Here is a 12,482-nt window from a genome sequence, read left to right as displayed (position 1 = left end):
ACACACACACACACACACACACACACACACACACACACACACACCACACCACACTATACTTGAAAGCTTTCTCTTTCCTTTCAATTGCCCACTGTTGCTATTATTCTTAGCACTGAAGGAATCCCATGACTTCTCGGCTCTATCTTGTCTTGACAATGATGGTATAAAGCAAACACGTGGTTTTCATTGAACTGTTTTGCATAACGGATAAGATTATGCCCTTTCAATCTGAAAATACTTACTAATTCACCATTAACAGGTAATCTGGACAAATACTTTGGTACTTTTTACTATTGTGTATTAAATGGGATTAATCCCTATAAAATTCCCAGGGGACCCTCACTTAAGCTCTCTCTGGATTCACAGAAGTGCTTGCGTGTTTGCTTCTATTTAGTCACCACTGAAATAGCTTTTTGTTCATAAGACAAAACAATCCTTACTAGTCTCATAGTAAATAAGTACCCTAGGTGGCTGAGAATTAAAGAAAAGAGAGAAAAATATAATAGTGTTCATCAATTCAAAATAAGCTTTAATAGTCCCTATATAACTATTTTAATTATTTTAAGACAATCACTTCCTACATGGAAATATTACAAAAATGATCATTACCATGCCACCTTGTTAGCTAGATAAAAAAAAACTTACTTTTATTTATTTTTTTTTACTTTTTATTTAATTTTGTAAATGTATTTACATGTGCTTGTCATTGAGCAAATGGATATAACAGGATAATCTAAATCATGTAAAGAAGTAGTTCTTCCTATAATTTTGTTAAAGAGTTGCCATATGTGCCCATTAGAAAAACATTTCATTAATATGCATTTATAATGCAAATTGGCTTATTAAGACGACAGAATCTAAATGGAGAAAAACTGAAACCAATGTACTCACTACTGCTGCAATATGAATTCAGTATCACAAGGGGACTCTGAGCAAATCCCATACCCACCTTCCCCTATTCTTACAAATTTATTTTTTAATTTGGCACACACACACACACACACACACACACACACACACACACACACACACACACACATCCATACATATTATATACACATATTCATGTGTCTGAGTTTATGTCTGCATGCCACGTGTATGCCAGTGCCTGAGGAGGCTAGGGAAGACATCAGACTCTGTAAAACTGGAGTTACCAGGGGGTTGTGAGCCACCAAAGGAAGCAAGAGCTCCTATCATCTGAACCATTTGTCTGTACTGCTTACTCACATTCCATAGGAGTTATTCTTTCAAGTAGGGGAAGGCTACATGTTTCTAAGCAGTAATCAGCACTTTACTCTAAATGTCACAGATTTACTGCTAATACAAAATATACCATTCTGCTTTTTACTGTTGGTGTGCAAAATCCTACTCAGAACAAAAGCAACTTTGGGGAGGTAGGGCTTATTTTGGAAGTCAAGTTCACCAGAGTTTGAAGCAACTTCTCCCATTATGTCCACAGTCAAGAGAAAGAGAGAGATGAGGTGCTGTGGGGATGGCCCAGAGGATAAAGACTTTCTATGTAAGTGTGACGATCAGAGTCTGGGTGCTGGTCCACTAGCACCTATATAAATGCTGAGCAGGCCTGAACTGCCTCTAATCCCAGCATGTGGTAGCAGAGACACATCCACAAAAGTAAATGTGTGAATGAGTCTGAGTTGAGGAAGTAGTCTGACATAAATAAAGTGGAGAACACTCAAGGAAATCACCTAGCACACATTTTCACTCTCACACATGCACACATGAGTGCATATAATACATACACAGAAAGACAAGGGGGCAGAGACAGAGAGGGAGATGGAAGAAGGCAGAGAGAGAGGGAGAGATGTTTTTGTTCAGCTATCTTCTCTTTATGCAGTCCATGAACAAAGTCCAGGGAAGGGTCCCCCCTCTTTTAGACTGAATCATTTCATACCAATTTTCCTAAACAAGATGATCCCTGACAGACTTACCCAGAGACCAGCTTAATTTAAAAAGTCTGTCATGATTCCGCATTGAGGCTTATCTCCTAGGTATTTGCAGATTCGGTCAAGTTGACAACACTTATGATTGCTGGCATTCTGTCATACTGGCTCTTTGTGGTTTCATTTGACCAAAATAGTAATAAACTGCTACTTTCTTATCTAACATTTTGCTTCCCATGGGTTTAATTTAGCCATGGTCAATGTCACCTCTGCCCTTTGTGTGTGTGTGTGTGTGTGTGTGTGTGTGTGTGTGTGTGTGTGTGTGTGTGTGTGTTAGCAATGGTAAATTTCAGAATGCATTTTGTTACTGTACATTTCAGTAATTATTCTATTTCATTATTTGTTTGTACTACTTTTTTACAGTGACAAGCTGATAAACTATATAAAATGTATGCATATACATGAATTAGTACATATAAAGTTTAGAATGTACATGTTTAAAGCTCCCAGTTGGAGCCTTAGAATGTATTCCCACAAACAAGGAAGAGCTACCCTACAGATTACAGTGTAGGAACTGATTATTCTTCCCTGAAAGACATTTTTGGACCTTTGGGACTGCTGAGGCACACTAGAAAGACAAGAAATGTTTTGGGGACACAGGAAAGAACAGGACCCCCTTACCTCTCATACATGTCAAGTTACAGCCTCTCAGCAGCTGAGAAGTAAGAATTCCAGGACAGTTAGCAATATCTCTGTGAAGGCTGCTAGTATAGCATTGATATTCCTTTTACATTCAAATATCAAGCTAAAGAAACAATGAACTATGCTTGAAACCTAAGCCTATTCAATGTTTAACTGATGTCACATTTTCCTCTTGGATATTTTTTAGGAATCTCATGAACAAAATCATCTATTTTGATTATAATGAAGATATCCTAATTTCTACATTTATACTTTGACCTTATCAATTATAATTCAGTCTTGTGCACCTCAGAGGCTACCACATAACACCACTTAGGTTGTTTGGTAGCCCTTGACAGATTAGCTTCAAAATATACCGAAATGGAATCTACAGTTATTTTGAAGACAGTGAAGCATCTCTCCTTTGAGAAACCCATGTCACACAAAAGTACATACTACGGTACTGTTCCTGGTTGTCTTTTCTTCTTTGTGTGTATTCTACATTATAATCTCTTTAAATAAACTCCGATTCTGCTTTTTACTGTGGTGTATTGAAATTATTTTTTGTGATGTCAAGAATTCTGGGTTTGACTTAATGGAAGTCCCTATATGAGAAATGGAAAACCCTAGTAACAATGTGGTACTATGCTTCAGTCCCTATTTACATGACACTGTGAAGTCTCATTCTCCCTGTTTCAATCTATACCTATCACTCACTTCCCTTCCAAGTCTAATGTGTTGCTCTGAGGAAACCCGGTTCTCTGAACAGAGAATTATTTTCTCTTAAATTTCTTTTAAAAAATTTGTATCTCTTGAGTCTGGTATACTGATTCACACTCTTATATGTAACCTGGGATGCTAGTGAATAGACGGTAAAGTTTGGGCCACCTCCTGAGATTCTGTCAACAGCAATGACAGCAACAAAAAAGGAAGCAAAGAAAAGAAAATAAATGAAAGGGAAATAAAGAGGGAGTGAGGAAAAGAAGGAGAAAAAAGAAATACTGTCTATCACCTAAAAATTTTCTTGGAAGCTATTTTTATCCTACATCATTCTAATGTAGTACAAGCAAGGGAAAAAATAACTTGGTATTTTAGATTATTTATTCTTCCCAAATTAACCTTCTTCAGTCAGATAAATGGAAAGATGAATAGAAGATAGATACTTGGTTGATCAATAATAGATAACCTCACTCCTTTGAGTCTTGGGCAGTTCAGATACATGATTACTCCCTCATAATTCAGAAATATCTTTATCTTCTGATTCCTTGTTTCTGTCCACTCCTGTCCTTCAACATCCTTGCCAACTTCATTACCAGGTGCAATGTCCTATTTCACTGTAAATGATCACTATCCATTTCTTCTCCAATAACTAGTCTTCTATGTTAAGAACTCTGTCCATACATGCTCAGTTCTTTCATAATGAAATCTTGATTTAAAGTATTACATATTCATGTCTTTTTTAAATAATGGTGTGCATTTTTAAAACCATGAGTGCAATTGTACATGACAGTGTCTGGCCACGGAAGGAACGGGCAGCACTTACGAGAAATAACAGTTCATCTTGGTTATGCTTGTGACTACATGCTTTTTAAAATTGGTATTTGCTAAGATTTTGCAGTGAGCAGCAATACACATGCACGTGTTAAGCAAATTTTAAGAATATTGCTTCAAAAACAATAGTCTCAAAAGCAAGTGTTATTGAAGTCATATTTTGTGACAAATTCAAAGTGAGTGTTGAATGTTTAGAGTTAGAGAAGAAAATTTAATGGAAGAGAAAGACCACATGATGGAAACCTGTATAGGTTTGGGGAAAGGAAGGAGAAGCTGGTGACCTCACAACTCCACAGCATAGCTCTCAGGCAAAAGTTCATATGACTGCTTTCATGTAAAGTAAGAGCAATCACTCAGAATGAGATCCAGTCGATAGGGTACTCATATGAGAAGAGACTGAAGTTTAACAGAATTGAGCAAATACCACATCATCCTACCCATTTTTAACCAAGGATGAGCTTTCAAAGTGAAGAAGAAAAATAATTTAACTGGGTCGAAATCCAAATGTGTATGAGCATGGCAGAAGATATAGGCCATAGATCTCACCAGCTTCTGTCTAAAGACAGGTGAGCCACTTCAGGGAAGATTATGCAAGCATTTTCTTCAGATTTCATTGATTTTATGCTTTTCAAGTTAGTATGTAAGGAACTTTTATACTATCAACTATGAAATATTATATATTTGACTATATAAATTTCTGCTTAGATGATAACATAGACCTATATTATTCTCAATGTTGATGAAATTGCAACCACCAGGAAATTACAGATTTATAGCTGATAATTGTGGAAACTGTCTCATGGGTGCTAAACTATAAGAGGCTTCATGATCATCATGCTCCAGCACCACATCTTAATGTATTCCATCAATGACATCAGAGGTCACCTGCAGCATCCCTTCAACAGCACACAGATTTTCTTTCTGGGGTCAGAGGCTACATATCCCAGCCAAGCTGCAAACATGTGAACTAAACTAATACAAATTAGTCAATACAAAATATCTCTACAACTAACTTTAAGTACTATCTATCCAAGTCAAGGCCAGTTAAGCCAAAACTTCTTTTCTGAACAATCCATTACACTTTGCCCTATTTATAAAAGACTGTTACTCCTCACAAGACATCTTATTTAGTGTTCTTGAAGTGAAAGTGGACTGGACTGCACAGTTCCACCTTTAATACCATGGGACTCTATATCAAACGGTAGAAGTTTGGCTACTGAGAGCTAATAGCTAAGTGCCTTTTAGAAGAATTGCATCACTCCATCTTCTGTGAGTGTCAATACACAAACGCTGGTCCATGGACAAAAGGGCCACTGCCTTACATCTCAACTTGAGACGCTGGAAAGAATACCCCAGCTCCCACGATGTCTTTGACTTGGCAGAGTCTATTGCTGTCACTAAATCACAGCTCAGCTTCAGCCTGGTCTAGCTGCCTTTACTCCTCTCCAGGTGTTGAGCCCAAAGCCAGTTCCTGATAAATGTTTCACATGCTCATCTCCGTTTCAGAACCTGCTTTCTGAGACAGGTCTTATTTATGACGAAATCATAATTATAGTTAGCTAGAATCTTTTCTTAAAAACTTTAAATTTTGACAGTTATATTTATCAGTCATGGTAAATCCCATGGAATTTTGTGTCATATTCAATCCCACAGTGCACGGCAACCAGTTAGGGCAGAGACTATATTGGAAAGGCCTGGCTCTACCCAATCGATGCAGAATCCGCAGTGCATTTTTAAACTGAATATTTATTTCTGTAGGACTGGAAAAGGAGTTTAGAGGTGGCAATAAAATCCAGATTATGATAATGATAACTGAATGTATCACATACAATATTTTGAAACAATTAATATAGTTAATCAAAATGTACTAGTTCATAAATATGTTACAATATTTAAAAACAAGAATTTCATTCTTTTTAATATACTATTTTAAATGTAATATCTTACTTAAATTTTAATATATGGTTTTCAAATTCCTTTAGAATTATAAATATATAAATTATATTTTGATCAACTATAACTTAATTTGATAGGAAAAAAACTATATGTACATGTGCTTAAATTTTTCTAGAACTACTTTAGCACAATGTTTATCAGCATCTCAAAGTTTAATACTCATTATCTACCTTATATTTGGTTGAGTTTAACATCTACCTGTAAAGATATGAACACTGTGTATTCTAGGAAACATAAATCTCAGTGGTTGCAGAAGAAAATATTTATACATGTCTCTAGACCAGACTGAACTCTATGACTTAAATGCACTAATTATATGAGATGGTAGATGAGAACCTTTAGGGATGGATAAAATAGATATCACACCATCATTTATTTTTAATTTATAAGAACAACCAAATATATTTGTCTATTTATATTATAATTTTTTTTCTATTATTAAACCTCCACTTAAAATGTTTTGCATGTTTGAAGCTATGCAAATAGATTACAGAGTTATAATAGCTTCGAGTAGTATTTCATTGTTTTCACCCACAACTCATAAAGGTGTCAAGGTTAAGCATAATGGAAATATTGGTCAATTTCTCATCCACAAATTCAAGAAAAAGTGTCTTATTTTCCTCCATTATTATCCCACTATGACCTCATGAAAATCTGATTTCAATGTGTCATATCCAAAATCATGCTGCCTAAGTACTCATTAAGTTTATACAAAGTTTGTATATACTCAATCACAACAGAGTGTCACATCAAATTTAAGTAGTAATTACTATTGACATTATTAGTTCATCAACAGACAATCTGAGAAATTGAGGATTTAAGTGACTTGCCAAATATTACACAGACAGTTATTATTTAATAATTCTGTAATTAAAGTTCTTGATTGACACCTTATGATCACAAAAAACGATAACTCAAAAGTATTTTAGGAATTCTCTACTTTAGGTTCTAATTCCTTTGCCAATGAAATATTTTCTTTTGATCTTGGGAAAGGAATATCCTGTATTAATATTTATTGACACTTACTCTTTAATATTGCATTTTAAACTCTTCTAGAATTTCAAATGTCAATGAAAAAATATCTCCAGTGCTCTAACACCAATTTTTTCAATTGTATGCAATATTATTCCATTAAATATTTAAGACTTTACATTAAAATATTATTTTATTTGGACATAGTCTGCTTACCAAAACAACATATGTGTGTTTATTGTCACCCATATTAAAGTATAATAAAGAAAGGGGATTTGAATGTTTATCTCTACAACCAGTCAGTTCATTATAGCTAACATTTTTCTTCTGGCTGACAAGTTTTAAGTACGATGCCTTCAAGTTGTTAACTGTAATCTTGTCATCTCCAATTACTGCTTTTTATTATGAATTTTTTCTCAAAAAGACAAGACTGTAGCTGCCTATTCACTTTAAAATATGCACAAAAAACTCTAGAGTATAACTTCAGTGTGTGCAGTAAGGAAAAAATACATGCAGACAGATTTCTCGCTGTATTCATAACATCTCAGAGAAAAGTTATAAACTTTAATTATCACTTGTAACTTGTACAATTTAGAATCACTTGTAACTTGTATACTAGAACAATATGTTATATATTATTCTGTGAAAATTAATTGCAGATATCATTAAACCCTTTTCACTTTACTTCTTAAAATCTAATTATTTTTAATTTTTACATTATTATAGGATATCTTTTTAAGGTTGTAAGAAAATATAATGCATATCAAGTATTATAACACTTGACATATAGATTGCTTAAAGAAACAAACCCTTAAAACCACAGGTAAAACCATTTTAAGTATTTATTATATATTTTCCAAGGAGCCTATATAAATGTTGTATTATTGTCCTAAGCAACTACTGATAGATGAGATATTAACACTTTCACTATATACTGTTGGAGGTGGAAGACACTAATGTGTTATGGGAAGATATAAAGGGACATCGCTAAAAATGCTGTGAATACTTATAAGTGCATGCTAACTGTTAAGTAAATGATAATCGTCTACAATCCACAGACTCAGAAAGATTAGGTAAAAAGTGCTCTAGAGGGAACACATGAACCTCCCTGGGAAGGGGAAATACAAGAAATGTTGTAAATGGACTGGAGATGGACTGGTATGGGAACAGGAAGAAGAAGGAGATGAGGTGGAAGAGAATGAGGGGAGAGACAGTTGGAATTGGGGAGCATTGTCCGGGTGGTGTAGAAACCTAATGTGATAAAACTTTCCGTAATCTGTGAGGAGGATATGGAATCTGAACACGCCGTCTTTTTAGCCAGGCAAGGATTCCAGTGGTGGGACTAGGTTACATTCAGTTGAGTTGACCAGGAGGGTCCTGTGGAGATCCCTAAACAACCCATGCTAATACTAGGACCAATAGTCACTCTCTGAAAACTGACAGCAGGTTCCATGGCTAAGAACAACACAGCTTATTGAACTTAGATGAGGTCTAGCTGGTGCCGGCATGGAGCCTTCACCCCTAGTTTCTAGTCTCTTTGGCATGAGAAGGTACTCTGTAGGCTACTGAAAGAGAAACCTGGACACCAACTCAGCTACAAAACCCACCATCTACAATCTGTCCTGCCTGCAAGATCTGCTGGGGTGATGGAGGCACAGAATTTGCAGGAGTGGCCAACCAAGATTTGGTTTCATTTGAAGTGCATGTCCCAAGAGGGAGCCCATGTCCCACACTGCCTGGATGGATAGAAATAGAGACTGGATAGCGCAGAGACCTAGGTTAGAAACAAAAGCAACTGACAAAAAAAATCAATGAAATGAAATGACGCTTAATGAAATTCTGTTATATCCATAGATCAGTGGCTTGTCCAGCTGCCATCATGTTATCAGTGAGGCTTTCTCCAGGAGCAGATGGAAGCAGGTGCACAGACCCAAAAGCCAAACATTATGCAGAGAAACTCTTAATTGGAGGTCCCCATCGGGTCCCTCACCTCGGATGTCATAGAACCATGCAGAGTGGGAGAAGAGAGATTGTAGGAGTCAGAGGAGGTAGGGGACACAAGGAGAAATCAATTAAGCAAGGCTCACATAGGCACACAGAGACTGAAACAGCAAGCATGGGGCTTGAATGAGTCTGTACCATGTTCTCTGCATGTATGTTATGGCTGTTAAATTGGTGTTTTTGTGGAACTCCTAACAGTGGGAATGGGTGTTTCTCTGACTCCTTTGCCTGCTCTTGGGACTCTTTTCCTCCTACTGGGTTGCCTTGTCCAGCCTTCATATGAAGGCTTTAGTCTTATTTACTGTATCTTTTTTTTTTTGGGTTCTGTTTGACTGTTGTTTCTTGGAAGCCTGTTCTTTTCTGAAGAGGAAGTGAAGGGGGAATGGATCTGGGGGAGAAGGGAGGTGCAGGGAGTAGTTGGGAGAAATTGACTCAGAGGAAACTGTGATCAGGATGTATTGTATGAGAGAAGAATCTATTTGTAACAAAAATTTAAAAGAAGAGAGTCAGTGAATATTAAGAAGGAAAATAAATGAGTATTAGGAACAACTCTATATTCCCAATTTGATAGCATGGAAAACTAAGTAAATGCTTGAAGAATATCATTTAGTAAGGGTGACCTGTCAAAATATACCTATATCTTTAATGACGTTGTCTGTCTAATTACTGAAATTCCAAACTAAAGAAGTCTAGGCTGAGATGTATTCTATTAAACACCAGAGATATAAATTATAACATATTTATTTCAGAGGCTAGAAATGAGTACTTTCTAACTCATCCACCATGCCCTGCATTGCTTGAGTATCTAAGACAGACAAAGATGTAGACTGCAGATAAATAATTTGCATGAATACATATGCAGTAGTAAAGCAAATGATGATGCATTGTAATCAACCTCTTGATCAGTTTAAGTTCAGAGCTGTACTTCACAACAGTATACAACATTGTCATCACCAACATGTATACACCCTCTGCTTCAAATGACTCCTAAGACACATTTTATACATTGGCAGAAACTGAACATTACATACATTTCAAAATATATCAGGAGAAATTTTATAAGTTCCATAACATAGCTTATATGTTTGTTTAAAGTACAGATGTATCATATTTCTTTTAAACTATAAAATGCTACTGATAAATGTTGCTGATAAATTAGCTAAGTCCTTTTTTGTTTTCCACTGTAGTTGGTGATGGTGACAGAAGTCTAGCATATATAGATATACTTAGTGGTATTCTAAGCCCTTGTCCTTCTGAGTCAGGATCAAATTATGTATCCCAGCCTGGCTTCAACACCATCGTACCCTTTCATGTACCTCCATAATCAGTTATGTAATCAAATATTAACATAATATTTCATTCCCACTCTTTTGGTATTATGAATTAAATATATTATTATATAGAGTAAATTCTAACAAAAATACAACTATCTGCTATAAGCAAAACATTTTATTTAATTGTTGGTCATACCTGAGTTAGTTCATTAATATCTATAAGTCCATTACTGTCTGCATCAAAATGCTTGAACATTTGATCCACCAACGGCTTCTTCCTAGATATGTCATCATCGTTAGAATTCTCATTTTCTTGTGTAATGTACTTTTGATTTTGTAAATCTAAAAGCATACTTTTCATCTTGCTGTACTCAGTGGCCAAGCAGTTGTCTCCTGTAACAAAAAATTTGAGTTATTTTTGAAGTAATCTCACTGAGAATAAATTATTTTATTAATATGTAGAAATTGATGTTATATGATCAATGTATGCAATCCAAATTTTTAATTTCCAATTTTGCATACTTTAGAACTTGGTAAATGAATGTACTGTTCTCCAGGTGATAGAAAACTTTCTGCCAAGTTCATAAAATTTACTTTTTTTTCTATGAGAAAGACATTAATATTTTAAGAAACATAGAAAAACATGCTATCAACTGGCTGTAGAGTTTAAATTAATTGCTTTAGTTTTTATCCTCACACTACAGCTCTACATTGATAAACTCAAATATACACAAAATAATGAGCAGGGGCTGGAGAATGCACTTTCTGCGCTTGTAAACGATTAAAATTCAGTTACTACCACCCATATCAGTTGGTTCACAACAGCCTCTTACTCTAGCTCCAGAGGTTCGACACGATGTTCTGACCTCCACAGATATCCTACTTAGGTGCCCATATGCATACACACAGACAAACCACAGATAAAATTAAAACAAACCTGTTTTTTTAAAAAGAAAATGAGGTTCAGTTAAGAAGACAAAGGGTTAGAGTCTGCCTGATTTTGTACTTAAACTTATTTACATCTTGCTCCACAATAATTGTACCATATTACACAGGATTAAGTTAAATATATTTAAAACATTTTGATTTGTTTTAAGGAACTATCTCGCATTTCAACCTGTCTGTCTATATGTAACATTTTCTCTCCCCATCTGAAAATATCCTTAATAACAGAAACTTCATATTAGGATCTGCACACCTGCCTTTTCTTACTGCCACTGTACCCACTTACTGCCTCCTAAAGTACTGACATTATCATATAATAATGTGTTTTCATTTTATACTGTGAAATTTTAACTTTATAAATCTCATCTCCAAGTTAAATTCATTGCAATAAAGATATTAACACACTTTTAGTATCCCCTGGGTATAAATCTTAATAACAGGGAAATTAGAATTAATTAAAATAATTGCATACCTAATGTTTCTTACAAAAACAAAACAAAAAACAAAACTAGTATTACTGATCTGGTATCTTCACATAATTATTTCACAAAGGATTTGACTTTACATGTCCTTATGATGAGTTCTGTAGTAAAAGTAGAATATTGAGATAATTCAACCTGCTGATAGGAAACATGACATAAAATATATTATAAAATGAGAGTGAATAGAGCAATTATGAATGAAACAATAGGTGCTATATTAGGTGGGAATTTTACAACATATTTTTAGTTAAATATAGTTCTATAATTGAGTTTATTTTTACAATTAGGTTTGGCAGTATTGAAAATTTTCAAAGAAGATTTCTAAAGATGTATAAATATATGTCTGGGAAGCCTAAGGTTGAGGCTCCATTGTCTTTCAAGAGAAGATGGAAAACATGTATTCTAGAGAGAGAAGAGACGATCTTACTTCTTTAAAGGGCAATAAAATGACTGCTGTGCAGCGATTTTGGTGTTTGGTAATCCTTTCAAGAAGTCCTCGTTTTAAAATGAAAAGTAAATGTGGTGCTATACAAGAAGTCGATTTCACATTATTCTGTTCTCACTGAAGAATAATAATATCACATAACAGCAAAGAACTCACTGCCAAAGGAGCAAAGTGATCGAATCTAGATTCAATAGCCAGCAATTTGGGTGTCTGGAAGAACAGCACAAAAGCAAAGCTTCAGTCATGTGTGTGTAGTTAGGCACATATGTACACC

The 12,482-nt window shown here is 35.1% G+C and overlaps 1 protein-coding gene across 3 annotated transcripts in view; it reads right to left on the bottom strand.

Annotated features, from left to right (window-relative positions):
- Positions 1-12,482, bottom strand: part of Fstl5 (follistatin like 5) — a 596,643-nt gene that overhangs the window by 291,361 nt on the left and 292,800 nt on the right. For all 3 annotated transcript variants that reach the window (XM_052730071.1, XM_052730070.1, XM_052730069.1), the window contains exon 5: positions 10,533-10,729. In XM_052730071.1, the coding sequence (XP_052586031.1) occupies positions 10,533-10,729 (197 nt within the window). The remainder of the gene's footprint in view (positions 1-10,532; positions 10,730-12,482) is intronic.

The sequence above is a fragment of the Peromyscus californicus genome, unplaced genomic scaffold, assembly GCF_007827085.1.
Source record: "Peromyscus californicus insignis strain IS unplaced genomic scaffold, ASM782708v3 Scaffold_9__1_contigs__length_137607984, whole genome shotgun sequence".
In the NCBI taxonomy this organism is placed as follows: domain Eukaryota; kingdom Metazoa; phylum Chordata; class Mammalia; order Rodentia; family Cricetidae; genus Peromyscus; species Peromyscus californicus.
This window is presented reverse-complemented; position numbering and strand designations above follow the sequence as displayed.